This window comes from Tiliqua scincoides, chromosome 1 (assembly GCF_035046505.1).
Source record: "Tiliqua scincoides isolate rTilSci1 chromosome 1, rTilSci1.hap2, whole genome shotgun sequence".
Lineage (NCBI taxonomy): Eukaryota > Metazoa > Chordata > Lepidosauria > Squamata > Scincidae > Tiliqua > Tiliqua scincoides.
In genome coordinates this window covers 2,915,115-2,930,791 of record NC_089821.1, presented here as the reverse complement: position 1 = coordinate 2,930,791, position 15,677 = coordinate 2,915,115, and the positions used below count along the sequence as shown (strand labels likewise).

At 50.1% G+C, this 15,677-nt stretch overlaps 1 protein-coding gene and 1 long non-coding RNA gene across 3 annotated transcripts in view; one reads left to right on the top strand and one right to left on the bottom strand.

Moving 5' to 3' along the window:
• Positions 1-2,208, bottom strand: part of EGLN3 (egl-9 family hypoxia inducible factor 3) — a 48,020-nt gene extending 45,812 nt beyond the window's left edge. Inside the window, exon 1 of the mRNA XM_066637756.1 lies at positions 1,743-2,208. Coding sequence (XP_066493853.1) covers positions 1,743-2,093 — 351 coding nt within the window. The 5' untranslated portion in view covers positions 2,094-2,208. The remainder of the gene's footprint in view (positions 1-1,742) is intronic.
• A 138-nt stretch (positions 2,209-2,346) lies between these two features.
• The window catches only part of LOC136634265 (uncharacterized), a 42,335-nt gene continuing 29,004 nt past the window's right edge, over positions 2,347-15,677 (top strand). For both annotated transcript variants that reach the window (XR_010793291.1, XR_010793290.1), the window contains exons 1-4: positions 2,347-2,554; positions 7,695-7,793; positions 15,020-15,123; positions 15,453-15,532. This is a non-coding gene — a long non-coding RNA (uncharacterized lncRNA). The remainder of the gene's footprint in view (positions 2,555-7,694; positions 7,794-15,019; positions 15,124-15,452; positions 15,533-15,677) is intronic.

Here is a 15,677-nt window from a genome sequence, read left to right as displayed (position 1 = left end):
ACACAAGGCACTAAAATTGTCAATGCACACTATCAGTTTTTGGACAACTGACAAGGCACACCACACTGCTGGCCAGGGATTCACATCCCCCAATGGCTCTGCTAATATATGACCCTCCAACAAACTCCTGCTGCACACCTGTGTATCATCAGTGGCACAACAATGTGCCCTGGCACACTGGTTGAAAACCACTGATCTAAGTAGTGAAAGCAACAAATGAATCAAATAATTACACCTAAAGAAACGCAGGGTCCATAACTGTGTCCATTCATTAAGGTAGATTCCTGTAGGGATGGAGGACCCGGATGTGACTGTGTCACCAGAGGTAGAACACCTTGAACTTTTTACCGTTTGTGGGGAAAAGGATCAGAAGGTTGATTAGATCAGAAGTTTGCTTCTCTCTTCTAGATGTGATTATCTACAGTCCCAGGTACACTGACTTAGGGAGGTGGACAAGCCTTACTGAGCTCTCGTTCCTGACAAAACAAGGACTGAGTGGAGAGAGGCAAACCAATTGATAGATAACCCAAGTCTGAAGTCAAACAATAGTTGCACCATTCAGGAAAACTTCAGACTCGAGGGGGAACTCCGCTTCTGTCACTTTTCCTTAGAAGTTCGTTTATTAACCACTATGAATGTCGCTTATTTATTCAGCTGCGAACTGCTCTCTGCCTGGTATAATCATGAATAAATTAGAGATTAACTTTATTACCTCACAAACTAAGCTGCTCAGGAGCACTAAAGACTCCTCAGCACTGTAGAAAGTGACAGGAAAGGAAACCTGTTGATCTAATTATGCAAAGACTTTGACAAACTTTTGACAACCTTCAGAGACATTTTGTCCTCCAAAAGAAGTTCTAGAAACACATCTACTACTGTACTTTGTTATTTATCAACTTCTATACCACCTTTCTCCCCCCCCCCCCAATAACGTGGCACCCAAGGCAGTTTATCAGTTCTGTTGTAATTCCTATTATGGAGGGAGATAAAGGTTTTGGTGCACTTCTGGTCCTTCCAAAAACCAATATCCTGAATTTTTGCTTCTGGGACACAAATTGCCAGCCACCTGAATCCCATTGAAAACAATCAGGTTACAGCAGGCAGTATAACCAAGTTATGAACAAAGGTTGCAATTCTAACCACACGATCCTGAGAGTAAGCCCCACTGAACAAACTAGGACTTACTTTTGAGTAGCCTTGGTTAGGATTGTGCCCTTAGTTCATTCATATGAAGATGGAAAATACTCCGCTTAGAAGTGAAAGAGTCTTGGAAAGCACATGCACTGTGCTTTCCAAGTTCCTTGTTTTGGTTACAATGGGGCTTACTTACAAGAAACTCTCTGGACTGGGGTTTTGGAGGGGGAGGAGAAAAGGATCTTTATTAAGGTTCCTGGACTCCCAATTATCAGCAGTTTGGGACAGAAGGGTTAACTCCAGCAGTAACGTTAACGCTCATCAGTCTTTAACATCAAACACTCAGGAGTGAGACCTAAGTCAGAGGCGCCGCTGCCTGCGAAAAGTTGGGAGCTCTTTTATTCCGGGATGTGCGGCGGGTGGGAAGGCAGGTGAGGCAGAGCCTCCCCTCTGGAGCCCTTGGAAAAGCGCCACTGCCATATGAGGCACCCACGCGCCCGTGTGTGGTGGGTGCCCGGGCACCTCGTGGCGGCAGCGCTGTTCCGAGAACTCCGGGGGAGGCCCTGCCTCACCTGCCCCACCGGCGCCCGCCCGCCTGCAGGGCTCACCTTGGAGCGCTCCTTGACGTAGTACTTGCCCAGCCGGCTCCCGCAGCACATCACCAGCCGGTCGAGGAGCGAGAGGAGGAGGCGGATGGCCTCGCAGCCCTCCTCGGTGCCGGCGATCCACTTGATCTGGTCCCCGCGCAGGTGCCGCTTGGCGATGCCCTGGCGCTGCCCGGCCTGCAGCTGCCCGTCCTGCAGCTCGCCGGCGCGGTGCATCTGCTGGACGCGCTCCAGGACGCGCTCGCCCGCCGGCTGGCCCAGGAAGTTGTCCAGGTAGCAGAAGCCCAGGTCGCGCAGGCAGGGCGCCACGTAGTCCAGCGCCAGCCGCTCCAGGTCCAGCATCTCCGAAGGCATCGGGCGCCCGGCAGGCGCTTTCCGCGGAGGCAGCGGGCCCCACTGCCGCACTCGCCCTCCGCGCAGCGCCCCGCCTGCCTTTAAGCGCCGGCCGGCCGGCCGCAGACGCCTGCTACGTGCGGGATGTGTCCTCGCTGCGCGCGGCGGCGGCCCGGGGACAATGGCTCGCGCCTGCCCGCCCGTCCGCCCGCCCGCGCGTCGCAGCCAATCCCGCGCCGGCCCCGGGGCGGGGGCGTGGCCGGGGAGCGGCCCCCGCCGGGGAGGGGTTCTCTCCCGGCAGGGTCGCGGGGCGGCGGAGCCTGCGAGGGAGCCCAGCTGGGCGCGGCGGCACTTGCTCCCGAGTAGACCCCTGACCACACTTCCCTGCGAGTAAGCCCCGCTGACTCTCACGGGGCTTACTTCCGAGTAGGCATGCAGAGGCTCGGGCTCAAGGCTGCAGTCCTATGCACACTTTCCTGGGAGTAAGTAAGCCCCACTGACTACAGTGGTATTTACTTCCGAGTAGACATGGCTGGGATTGGGCTCTCTGTACACTCCTGTGCACTTTCCTGGGAGGAGGTCCCACTGACTACAGTGGCATTTACTTCCGTACTAGAGGGTGGGGGGGCCAGGCTGAGCACAGGCGCTTCCCCTCCTCTGCCAAGAGCGTCCAAGCGCCCCTCGATGCCAGGCTGGAAGGAATCTGCCCCCCCCCATTGCAGGCACGTGCCCGAAAGCAGCGCTTGCAGTGGGTGCAGGAAGGCCACGGTTCCTCTGTTGTCATCACACTGCAGTCTGCACATGCACAAAGACACTCTCCTTCCAGGGTTGCCACCACCCTGGGCTCACCACTGCTCCCACGCCCATCCCAACCAGCTGCTCCTGCAGTGGGAAAATGGCATCACTCCACCCCTGCCCTGCTTTGACCTGTTCAGGGTGACCAGATCCAATCTACCCTGTTCAGGGTGACCAGATCCAGACACAGGCCTGCACCTTGAACTGTTGTCCAGAAGAGGGAATTGGGGCAGGTGCAGCTTTTAAAACCCTTCCATGTTGAGCAGCACCTTCCCCAAGTCCCCCTTCTAAACAATGGTTCACGGTATAGGCATGTAGGCCTCCATTGGATCTGCTCACCCTAGGCCTAGTGCTCTTTTCAAATCGCAGAAGGGGCAGGAGAAAGTGGCCCAGAAGTAGAAGAAGCAGCAGCACCACTGCAAGGGGGGGGTGAACTACGCATGTCCCCCCCAAATGAGGGGGGCTGCACCAGGCTAGGCTGGCTTAAGGTGCCACTGAGGCTTGGATCAAGCCTCTATAACCTCACACGTGTTCATGAGAATCCTAGACTTCTCTTGACCTTCAGGCCCCCAACATGATCAAATGAGCATCTCACTTTAGTGATACTGCTTCACTAAAAGCAGATCCAACTTCTTGATACCTTCTGATACTCACTCTCTCTCTCACTCACTCACTCACTCACACACACACTCCACCCCCTGTGGAACAGTTGCATAACTAGAGTAGGTCACCACACTAAGTTTTTGCAAGAGCCTGAATGCAGTGTGCAAGGGACCCCTCCTCTTCAGAGCCATTCCTGGCAGTGAGAACAAAGCAGAGGCATCTTCTCCAGGAAGGGAGAGGGGCTGCTTGCACAGTGCAAAAACTTAGTGTCCTGACCCCCGCTATGTGGAATACAGCAGCATTTGGGGTGAGAGCCTTGAACTCAACTACATACCTTACAGTATAGGAAATCCTGCTCTATAAAATGCCAGTCACGATAAATGCAAAATAAGGTAAACAAAAGATTTTACCAAGTTCAGGATTTTCTTTTTTCTTTCTTTTTTTGTTCCAGTGTGGAACAATTTTTGAGATGGGTTCATGATTTGAAGTCCAGATCCTATCTACAGTTATTTTGGAGTAATATTTATTGAACTCAGTTGAGCTCATTTCTACATAAGCGCATATAACATCGGGCTGCATGATTGCAATCCTGTGGATCTTTATTATGGACGTTACTGCATTGTTCAGCATAGGCTTACTTCTGTGTAAACATGCACAGATCTATATGTATTGTACCACTTTTAAAATAAGCAAATTCTTTTAAAAATCTTTATTAGTAAACTTGTGCCCCAATCCCTAACCCTGGCCACTACACCAATGTAACCATGCCATTGACATGTGTGCTGCATCCTATGGGGAGGTACAAAGTAGAGAAAAATGATCTGTGGTGTGTTTGGAGAGACTATTTCTTCTGTTACTCTCCTAATGCCTTCTAGATCCATTGTACCCTGCTCTCATTTCAGAACACTGTGATCTTGGCACACAGGCATATCTCATAACTGCTAGTGTGTGTATTCGTGTTCTTGCTTGGAATGGTGTCTTCCAGATTTGAAAACTACACAGGCCTACAAAATTAAGGGTCAGAAAAGTTTTTCCCAAACTTTGTGGTGGTTTGATATGAATTTGGGGTGCTGATTTCAAAAATGGCATCTGTTTTGCCCGAGCACATCTAGTTTTGGAGATATAGTATAGTCTCATTAGTGAATGGTTCAAGCAGCTTCCTCATGAGGAAGCCATGGTGTAGACTTCCTCATGAGGAAGCTGCTTGAACCATTAACTAAAGAGACTATACCATGTCTCCAAAACTAGACGTGCTAGGGCAAAATGGATGCCATTTTTGGAATTGCCACCCCAAATATACCCAGGAATTGGTGTAACATTTAAGGAAGCAAAATGTGTGTTGGCATGTGCTATTGACACATTCAGGAGGGAAAAACGAATACAAAAAAACCATGTCTTGTATGTAAATAGAATTAGTTTGGAACCTGAGCAACTGAAGTTCAATAAATATATTTCCTTGACTTGGAGCAGTTTTGCCTGCATCTTGATCTGCATCTTGCCTGCAGATTTTGCCTGCATCTTGATCTGCATCTTGCCTGCAGATTTTGCCTGCATCTTGATCTGCATCTGCAGCAACACAAAAAATAGCTCCCAGTGCCAGTGTTTAAATTTGAAAAGAAAGAAGTGAAAGCACTGCAGCCACCTGTCCACTTACATCTGAGGAGGCTGTCCTTACACCCAAGAAAGCAGGTATAAGGGGAGCCTCCTCCGGTGTAAGCAGGTGGGGCAGCCGCACTGCTTTTCCATGGACTATGATGGGCAGTTCTGCCTCACCTTCCGCCCCCACACTGCATGTTCCTGAAGCAGTGCATTACTATAAATCACATCTGAGTGTGTTAAAACCTAGATTTGTTTTTAAATACCGTATTTTTCGCTCCATAAGATGCACCTGACCATAAGATGCACCTAGTTTTTAGAGGAGGTAAACAGGAAAAAAATATTCTGAACCAAATAGTGTAATAAAATATTTAATAAACTATAACAGAACAACATTTGAACCATGTAAAGTGAACAGCAGTCAACAATGGCATTAAGAACCATTATCACTGTCATTAACAAATGGAGAGACTTAAAGGTTTGAGTACTCTAGTTTTCTGGAAACCCCAAGAACTCATCATCGCTAGAGTCAGAATTTATGAAGCTCACAAAAGCAGGTGCACACAAATAGGGGATCACATTATCTTTCTGCTACAATGATGTTCTGCCAAATTCCAATCCACTGGGCCTTGTGCCCGCTTAAGGCTGATCAGTCCCCCTTGTGCAACTCACCAGTGCAGCAAGCAAAAGTGAGTCCAGTTCTAGTCCACAGATGCCAAGTAAATCAGTCCCATCAATCAGAGTTGCCAAATCAGAGTCCAGAGCCAATAAGCCAAATTACAGTCCAAGGTCAGGTTCCAGGTAGGTCAGTCAAATCCGTCAGGGTATCCAAGTCCAGTCACAATCCACAGGCAGATTCCAAATTCAATAAACCCAGTCAGTCAGTCAGTCTCCTCCCCTACCTCCAACCTGCATTCCTTCTCCAACCCGCACCCCCTTCCTGCCTCAGGTGCTCCTTACATCCTTGAGGGCCCTATTGCCTTCCAGTGGCTGCAGCTGTGCAGCACACTCTGCTGGATGCCCAGGCCTTACCCTTAAAGGGGCCACTGCTGACACCACATCTACCTCCTTGCCAGTTCTTCCCTGATTCCAATACAAATGAACAAGTGGAAAGTCCAACCACAACTTGAATTCTCAAGACACAACAAACCTCTGGATTTATGGTGATTTACCTGAGGCTTGTGCAATAAGCAAACACTGGCATTCTGACCAAGGAGACAGTTTTTTCTTTGTGATGGGGGGGGGCTTACATTCAGATGCTGGATGAGGTGAGTGAAAGCGCCCCTTCCCTGCTGTGTGAGTGTGTGTGTGGGGGGGGGGCAGAGCATCTGTGTGTGTAAGAGAAGGGGGCAGCCTGTGTGTGTGAGAGAGGGGGGAAAGTGTTTGTGTTGCAGAGAAGTTGTGATGCTCCAGGCTTGGGGTGGGGGGAAAGAAAGGCTGTGATGCTCCAGGCTTGGGGGGGGGGGGAAGAGAGAAGCTGTGATGCTCCAGGCTTGGGGGGGAGCAAGAGTCTGTGATGCTCCAGGCTTGGGGGGGGGAAGAGAGAAGCTGTGATGCTCCAGTCTTGGGGGGGAGAGAGAGAGAGGCTGTGATGCTCCAGGTTTGGGGGGGGCGGAAGGGAGAATCTGTGATGCTCCAGGCTTGGGGGGAGAGAGGATGTGATGCACCAGGCTGGGGGGGGGGAGAGAGAGGCTTTCCTGGGAGTAAGCCCCCCTGACTCTAATGGGACTTACTTCAGAGTAGGCATGCACAGGATTGGGCAGCGAGACTGCCACCCCACCCACACTTTCCTGGGAGTGAGCCCCAGTGACTCTGAGACTTACTTCTAAGTAGACACGCGGGCTTGGGCTCCCTCCAGCGCTGCCACAGTCCGCGCAGGCGCTGAGGGAACGCAGGAGTCCCCCAGCCAGCTCAGCCTCTGACTGCCCAGGGAAGCCGAGCAGAGCAGCAGAGCGAGCGGGCAGGGGGCGGGGCCAGGGCCGGGGCGGAGTTTGTTTGTTTGTTTGTTTTTTTGCAGTATTCGCTCCATAAGACGCACACACTTTTCCCCTCACTTTTTGGGGCAGAAAAAGTGCGTCTTATGGAGCGAAAAATACGGTATGTTTTTCTTCCACCACCTCCTCTCCTATATTGTGCTCTGGCATTTCAAAAACTGAACATTGACCCCTACCAATATAGGGCATAATATGCAGCCCCTCAGCAGACCCTCGTCCTTCTCCAAAGGAAGCCTGTATTTATACAGATGATGTTGTGGGACATGTATTTATAAGTGCTAGAAAAAGGGTGGAGAAGATGAAGACCACTGGAGGCACCAAAGCCAAATCATTATAATTTTGGGGTATGGATGTTTAAAAATGTTATGCTTTTATGACCATCTTCAAAATTCCTTTTTAAAGATCAAATGACATCAAATGACCACAAAACATATTGTATATTTAGCATGAACATTTGATGTATTTAATTTTTTTTAATATATGTCTATCAAGGTTGAAATTAAGACCACCTACTGTTCTGATATAAATGAAGTTGCTAGATCCCTTTAAATGAGAATTGGACAGATTTGTGGATGAAAAGTCCATTTGCAGCGTACAACTCATGATGACTGTACACAACTTCTGGGTTTTACAGGTAGCCCATCTCTGAATGCCAGATGCAAGAGAGTGGCAACAGGATGCAAGTTATCTTCTTGTCTGATGTGCTCAGATTGTGGGTCATTGCGAGATACAGGTAAGCTGGACTAGGTGAGCCCTCGGCCTTATCAGAAAAGGCTCTTCTTATGGATATATGTGAGAAGAACATTTAAAGCCTAATCCTAAGGGCTCTAGCGCCAGTGATACTCTCCAACTGCTGGTGCTGGGTGTTGCAAACATGCTGTAAAGCATGTTTCCAGCACCCAGAGAGGAGGTGCCAGCACTGGGACTTAGCGCTAGGAGGATGACGAGCCGCCAGTGGTAAGTAGGATTGGCAGGCTGTGCTGCAGCTTTTTGGGTTGGGGGGGCAAGGAGAGTGTGGAACAGGGAATGGACCAGCCCAGGAGAGGGGCGGGACTGGGGGAGGCCTCCTCCTTCAGATCCTATCCACCACATGAGACTGCAAAGCCCAACACAGGGCTTCCCTTATCTTGCCCTCTCATCAAGGGAGGACACCAGGACGCAGCTCTCTTGTTATCTGGTGTGCTTGTTATTTGGTGGGCCGCTGTGAGATACAGGAAGCTGGACTAGATGGGCATGTGGCCTGATCCAGTGGGGCTGTTTTTATGTTCTTAACTACAATTCCCAGGAGGCCTTGCAGGTCTCTTGTTATCTGGTGTGCTCCCTGGGGCATTTGGTGGGCCGCTGTGAGATACAGGAAGCTGGACTAGATGGGCCTGTGGCCTGATCCAGTGGGGCTGTTCTTATGTTCTTAACTACAATTCTCAGGAAGCGTTGCAGGTCTCTTGTTATCTGGTGTGCTCCCTGGGGCATTTGGTGGGCCGCTGTGAGATACAGGAAGCTGGACTAGATGGGCCTATGGCCTGATCCAGTGGGGCTGTTCTTATGTTCTTAACTACAATTCTCAGGAAGCGTTGCAGGTCTCTTGTTATCTGGTGTGCTCCCTGGGGCATTTGGTGGGCCGCTGTGAGATACAGGAAGCAGGACTAGATGGGCCTATGGCCTGATCCAGCGGGGCTGTTCTTATGTTCTTAACTACAATTCCCAGGAAGCGTTGCAGGTCTCTTGTTATCTGGTGTGCTCCCTGGGGCATTTGGTGGGCCGCTGTGAGATACAGGAAGCTGGACTAGATGGGCCTGTGGCCTGATCCAGTGGGGCTGTTCTTATGTTCTTAACTACAATTCTCAGGAGGCCTTGCAGGTCTCTTGTTATCTGGTGTGCTCCCTGGGGCATTTGATGGGCTGCTGTGAGATACAGGAAGCTGGACTAGATGGGCCTATGGCCTGATCCAGTGGGGCTGTTCTTATGTTCTTAACTACAATTCTCAGGAAGCGTTGCAGGTCTCTTGTTATCTGGTGTGCTCCCTGGGCATTTGATGGGCCGCTGTGAGATACAGGAAGCTGGACTAGATGGGCATGTGGCCTGATCCAGTGGGGCTGTTCTTATGTTCTTATGTGCCGGCTAAATAACTGGCACAGACGCGAGTAGCTCCCTTGCAGGGCCTGGGGATTTCCTCGGGGGAAGGGGATGAAAGTCTTCTTCTCCCAAGGAGACCTCCAGTGGCCTCCCTAACCCTGCTGCATGCAGCGGTAGTCATTTTGGCACGACTGTACCTGGCGGTGCCAAGGAGCTTGGGATTGGGCTGTCCACTAGCTCTGTTCATTCTTGCCCAGAGAATATGGGACACAAACTAAAGGTGTGCTTGAAATTGTCTGAAGAGACTGCAAAAGAAAAGAAAAAAAAAGGAAAAATTCATGAGAAGCCTGCGGGCTCCTATTATTTCCCCAGCAGTAGAGTGTAAGTTTTAACACAGGGAACTCCATCTTTCATTGCTCACTGTCAAAGCAATGCCGTCAGTTCTCTGCAGTCCCTTTTCTGCTACACAAGAGTTCCAGCGGAGGGTCACGTGATGATCTGTTCTGCAGCAGCCTGATGCATGTCTGTCTTTGGCCTCATCATCACAGCCTGCATAATTGCTCTCTCCCCATGTCAAATCACAACAATTAAAGACACTGTACAGTCGCCCAGACACATGCTCCTCTGTACACAGAGTTCTGGGGGTGGAAAAAAAATGTGGTGTCATAAATATTTCCTTTGGCATCCTTAAAAGATACTGTGGTTTCTTCCACCCCTTGGAGTTTACACTACCAGAGAGGTCAGTGTAGCAATTTGACTGCTCTCGGTTCCTCCTGGGGCCGCTGCAGAGCTTTGCTGCAGTGAGAAATGAAGAGGGATACAGTATATTGTCAAAACAATGGCTGGAAGAACGATGTTGGCTTTTAGAAAACTTGGTAGTATGGCAGCCCAGTCCTGTCCTCCTCCCCTGCTACAGCACGCAGGTACACCAAGTCAGGTAGCACAGTATGCTATGGTGGGAGGGGGCAATTGGGAAAGGCAAGGAGAAATATTCTCCCCTACCCATCCTTAAGCCCCTTGATTGCCTATGGATATTCTCAGATCTGCACCAGCTATATAGCTGATGCATATCCAAGGAAATAAAAGGGGCATGTCGAAAGGCCCAGGCACACATTGCTCACTCCAGGATACACCTCCTCCTGCTTCTGACACACCTCCTGTTTTTCCCCAATCCACCCAGGCATGACCTCCCCACTCACAAAATGCCCCCCACCAACACACCAGAACCCTTGGAGTCTCTGCCGGCTACTACTGGGCATGGGGTGCCACTCACCCTCTCTGTTGGCAGTGCAGTAGCATGCAGCAACATGTCCCATCAGGATGGCCTTTGCCACACCATAAAGTGTGTTCCACTGCCAGAACGTGAGATTGGGCAGTAAGCCACCCAAGTCTCCAGACTGTGTGGATGGGTTTAAGAGGCAGCAATGAAAGGAGCAGCTTGAGGGTGCAGCCCTAACCCACTTGCCAGCACTGACAGAAGGGCAATACAGATTCTAGGTAAGGAAACAAAGCATTTCCTTACCTTGAGGAGGCCTCCACGAGTGCCACCCAACGGCAGGATGCAGCACATGTCCCATTGGCACAGCTATGCCAGTACTGGAAAGTTGGTTAGGATTTGGGTCTGAGTGTGGTTGCTATGACTGCAAAGCAGTTGTATCCCTTGCCCGTGCAGAAGGGCCAGTTGTGCCACTGGACTGTATTCCAATTCCTTATATCGGATTCTCTAAGCTGCTGCTTTCACTGCTACGCACCCTGCCGAACATGGTGGTGAAGAGGCGGCAGAAGGAACTGTGCCCCTTCCATACCACTGAGGGATAGTACGTTGGAAGGCTTTCCTCACATCAAATACTCCCTGCAGACAGAAATCATGACAATCAAGGAGAAGTCTAGCCTACCCCTTTTCCTTCTGCGCTTGTTGTCTGTTTGCAGGGAGCTTTCACATAGGGGAGCATTCAAAAAGGTGCTTTGCTTTCTCCACTCTCCCTGGCACCTCATTCTGCTGCAGGGGCGGAAGAGGCCTCAGGCCTGCGACATCACGCACCAGGCCTGTTACACTTTTCCTCTGCTGCAAGTGGAAGCCAGTTGGAGGGCAGGAGCTGCCCCTAATCATCTTGTACAGTCTAAATGGTGCTCACTGTGCCGGGATGACAGCAGAGCGGTTTCAAAATTAAGTCGTATCGATTCCACTTAATGAAATGCCTTCTGCCTACTCCTTCACAGTAGCTGTTACTCTGTGGTGTGTCCAAGTATCCTGGTTTGAGAAAAAGGCTTCATTTCTGCACTTCAGAAAATTGTGCTCTTGGCCTCCCCACTGCTCATAAATGTGATCCTCTGATAGCCAAAGGCTCATTGCCCTCCTTTTAATCTTTCCTGTCTCAAGAGCTTTAAACAAATTGCCCTATTAGCAACAGAAATCAATTGGTTATTAGTAATTACCATAAGCAAAAATGTTCACAGCCAGCACTCACGGCAGCGATCACGCTTATGCAGCACTCAACTCACGCTGGGCAAATATTGCACTTTTTAAAGAACCCTCAAAGTTCTTATCCTCGTGTTTAAACTGTTTGGAAACAGCATTAGAGTTTCTGACATTTGGTTCACAGGCTGTTGACTTTCCCAATGGTGTCACCTTTCAGCGCACAGTACAGTCAGAAAACATATTGATGCTAATCACAGCCTGGCTTCTCTCAAATAAATTCCATGCCTCATAAGTACTAAGAAATGCCACACTCGAGAGCGCCTTCCAGAAAGAAAATCCACTCAGGGTAATGCGGATCATTAAACTGGCGAGATGGGTCTTAATTCCTTATTTAATTTGTCACCATCAAGTTGGCTTTTGTAAGTGTCAAAATTAGTTATTTATTGGGCTCCTTCGCAACTTAAAGGAAATCTGAAGTGGTAACTACATGCAAGGATTGTGACGACGGTGACATAAAAATGAGGTTTGAAGAGAAAAGAGGTTCTTGAACAGCTAATTAGCAGCAGTATTAAGAGAAGTATGTTATAGTAGAAATAACAGAATAGCTAATTTATTTGATGATGCCTTTATTCAAGTAAGCTCTGACCCCTTATTATTCTTGGTTAGACTAATTTAGTGGTACAGAAGATAAGAAAAGAGTAAAACATTCAGATCAGAAGTAGTTTAGAGCGCAATCCTAACCGGCAGTTATGCCGGCATAGGAGGCCCTGGAGGGTGGCAAATGTGCCGTAAAGCACATTTGCGCCTCTGTGGGTGGGAGCCATGTTGGCGCATTCAGATGTGCCAATGCGCAGAGGCAGGCAGAAGCCTCCATGGTGGCTCCCACACTGCTGCTTGTGCTGCAAGCGGCAAAAGTAGGCGGGGGGGCATTGCGGGGGCAGAGGGGCGTTTCTGGGTGGGGGGAGGGCGGGCAATGGGCAGCCCCAGGGGCGGGCGCGTGGGGAGCCGGGGGCGGGGCTGGGACCCGGCGGTTATGCCAGGTCCCAACCCCATCCCCGGAGAGAACGGAGCGGCTTCCAGTCACTTCACTCTTCTCGGACTTGTGCCACCTCCAGAGGTGGCGCAGGTCCAAGGAGACCCACAGGGGCATGCAGCCCTTACCCAGGGGTAAGGGGAAGAGCTTCCCCTTGCCTGTGGCTGAGCCGCTGCACCCAACGAACCTGCTTGCCTCCTGGCTTGCCTGCTCCAGCGCAGGTTTGGATTGCGCCCTTAGTTGCGCAAGTGATTTTAAAAGCATGCTTCTTAAGGATTCAGAATATATTTACAATGTGCAGGTTAGAAGAGGCAAAAGTTCTGATAGTTGAGGAAGATCAACCAGTTGAAGGGAGGCTGTGTCCATACTTCCAATGCATGTCTCTGTGGGCACAGTCCTGAAGCACCCTTGGGCTGACACAAGTCCCTTGTGCCGGCTCGGGAGTGTCGCAAAAATGCCGCCCAGCACTTTTGCGCCACACTGAGGGGAGATAGGCCTGTGCACAGGTGTACACCAGCCTCCCTGGGCCCAGTAAGTATGTGTCGGCTGAGCTCAGCTGGTGCAGGGGTCTGGGGGGGTTCATGGGAAGGTGGAGAGGAGGTGGGAGGAAGATGTTTTGGGGCCAGGGGAGGGTGGGAGGTTGGCATTCCTGGGGCAGGCGGGCAGGAAGCAGTTATGCCAGATCCTGACCCTGTTCCTGGGTGGCCCAGGGCAGTCCCAAGCTGCTGGGATTTGCACCACCTCGTCAGGTGGCACAGGACTAAGTAGACCCATTGGGGCTGCTGCAGCTCTCCCAGGGATAAGGGGAAAAGCTTCCCCTTGCCTCGGGCCAAGCCTTAGACAGCCCGAAACTTGCACTGCCTATTCCAGCGCGAGTTAGGATTGGGCTGCCTGTCTATTTATTTATTTCTACCTCCTCCAAAATTCAAGACAGCACTGATAATTCCAAGGAACCGAGGGTAGACATGTAGAGCAGTGTAGGTGGGGCACAAAAAAATAAGCAGTAGGATATTTTGGTTTTTAAAATAAACCTGTGTTTGTTGCTGAAATGTGTGTGCTTTACAAAGCAGATAAAAGCAATATTAAAATATAGTATTATAGAAAAACAAAACTGGCATCCCTTCAGGTCCTTCCTTGAAGCTCCCAGAACACAGTGACCAAACAGATAAGCAAACAGTCAAAGTTTGTTTGGTGAGTGGGCTGTTTGAGCAGTAACCTCCATAAGACGAACGCAGTTCAAACCAACTTTCTCCAACAAGAAGCAAATGGCCACTGTGTCTTTGACTTTGTTTGCGTGTCTGTTTGGCCACAGTGTTCTGGGACCCTAAAGGATGACAATCACCTGGGAGGCTGGAGAGCGATTAGGAACAAAAGGAGAGGCTGCTTCTTCTGCATGACAACACACAGACACACACCTGCAGAGTGAGTTACCAGCTGGCTGAGCCTGGCCGGAATGTTCTTCATGCAGGGAAAAAGAAGCTTGTCCCAGGACATGACAGTTGCCTCAGTTCAGATGGAGATTGCATGGAGAAGTAATGTGGCCATGGAATTTAACTTCTGAGCTGTATTGTTTCCTTAAGTCTTGTTCTTTTCACATCAAGTGGCACTTAGTTTCAGAATAGCCCTCATATTTTTCAATGAAGGTGAATGTTTTCCCCCAAAGGCAATTTACTTGCAGAGGGATCTGACAGCCCAATCCTAAGCTGCCCAGTGCTCAGAGGAGGCTACCGTTGCATCCTGTGGGTGCCGTGGCAGATGCCAGAATCTCTTCAGAGGAAGGGGACATTCTTCCACTTCCCCTGAGTAAGAGCTCAGGCCCAGCAATGTGTCTCCTTCAGCCCGCACCAGCTATTTTGCTGGCGCAGACTGACGAGCTCTGTGTCGGACTTTTCATCTGAGATGGAGCAAAGGATCTGGCAAAGGCCTCCACCGCCATTCCCACCCCCCACCCAGGCCCAATCCTCCCCTCCCCCCACCCAGTTCCACCCTCACCACACCCTCCCCCCACCTTGCCACTTCATCACCTGGCAGTCTTACTTGGCTCCAGCGGCTGTGAGGAACCATGAGGCCCGGTGCCAACTGGCGCGGACCCAGCATCAGTGCTGATTACTTTGAGGGTGCTATAAACATGCACGTTTATGGCACCCAGCATCGGTGCTTGAGCTCAGCACCAGTGCTAGGCCCACATAGAATTTGGCCCTGAGACCTATGCTCTCTCTCTCTCTCTCTCTCTCTCTCTCTCTGTATGTGTGTGTGTGTGTGTGTGTGTGAGAGAGAGAGAGAGGTTGGGCTTTTAGAGGGGGAAAGACCTCTTCAGTTGGTCTCTTGGGGGGGTACGATCACAGCCCAATTCAATTTCCTAACTGAAAGCACAGGTGAAACCCACAACTTGCAGATTCAGATGTAATGACAAATTTTGAATTGGTCATTCCAGGACGTAATTGGCATGGAGCAGAGGACAGCAGGAGGGAGCCTGCATGCACAGGATTCTTTCCTGGAACTCCAAACTGAGCCATCATCTCTGAACAGCCACACCAGGTTGTATACCTCATCTGTTTTTAAGTACCTGTGCAATTAACCCAAACTGCTCAGTCATCAACACATCCAAAATGCCATTCCAGACAGTGAAGATGTTGCTCCTCCTACCATTCTGGGTGACTGCAGCTTGACTAAGTTGAGAACAGTTGCCGTGATAACATGTTCTGACCAAGGACCTCTTTGGCAAGGTTCATGAGATGTTCATAGTTGCCGTTTCCTGCTTCCTTGGTGCTGGGTGGAAATCTGGGAAAACCAAGGAAAGTTTTGCATCTCTTCTTGGCTGTTCTGACTTGTATGAGAGATCAAAGTGTCTTTTATTGCACTTCCAGAACAGACTGAGTCTGGAGATGGCTTTGCCTGGAGGGCCTGCGGTGAGGGCAGCTTGCCATGTGGTTATCAGAAGACACAGGTATGCATCACCTTCTCTGAAGATGTGTAGAGAAGCAAATGGGGAAATGTCTGTTGACAAGTACAAGGAAGTCCTTTAGAAGTGGAAGCAAGGGGTCTCCTCTGAAAAATAGACACATTGTGTTACCTTTTCTAAGGCACTTTCT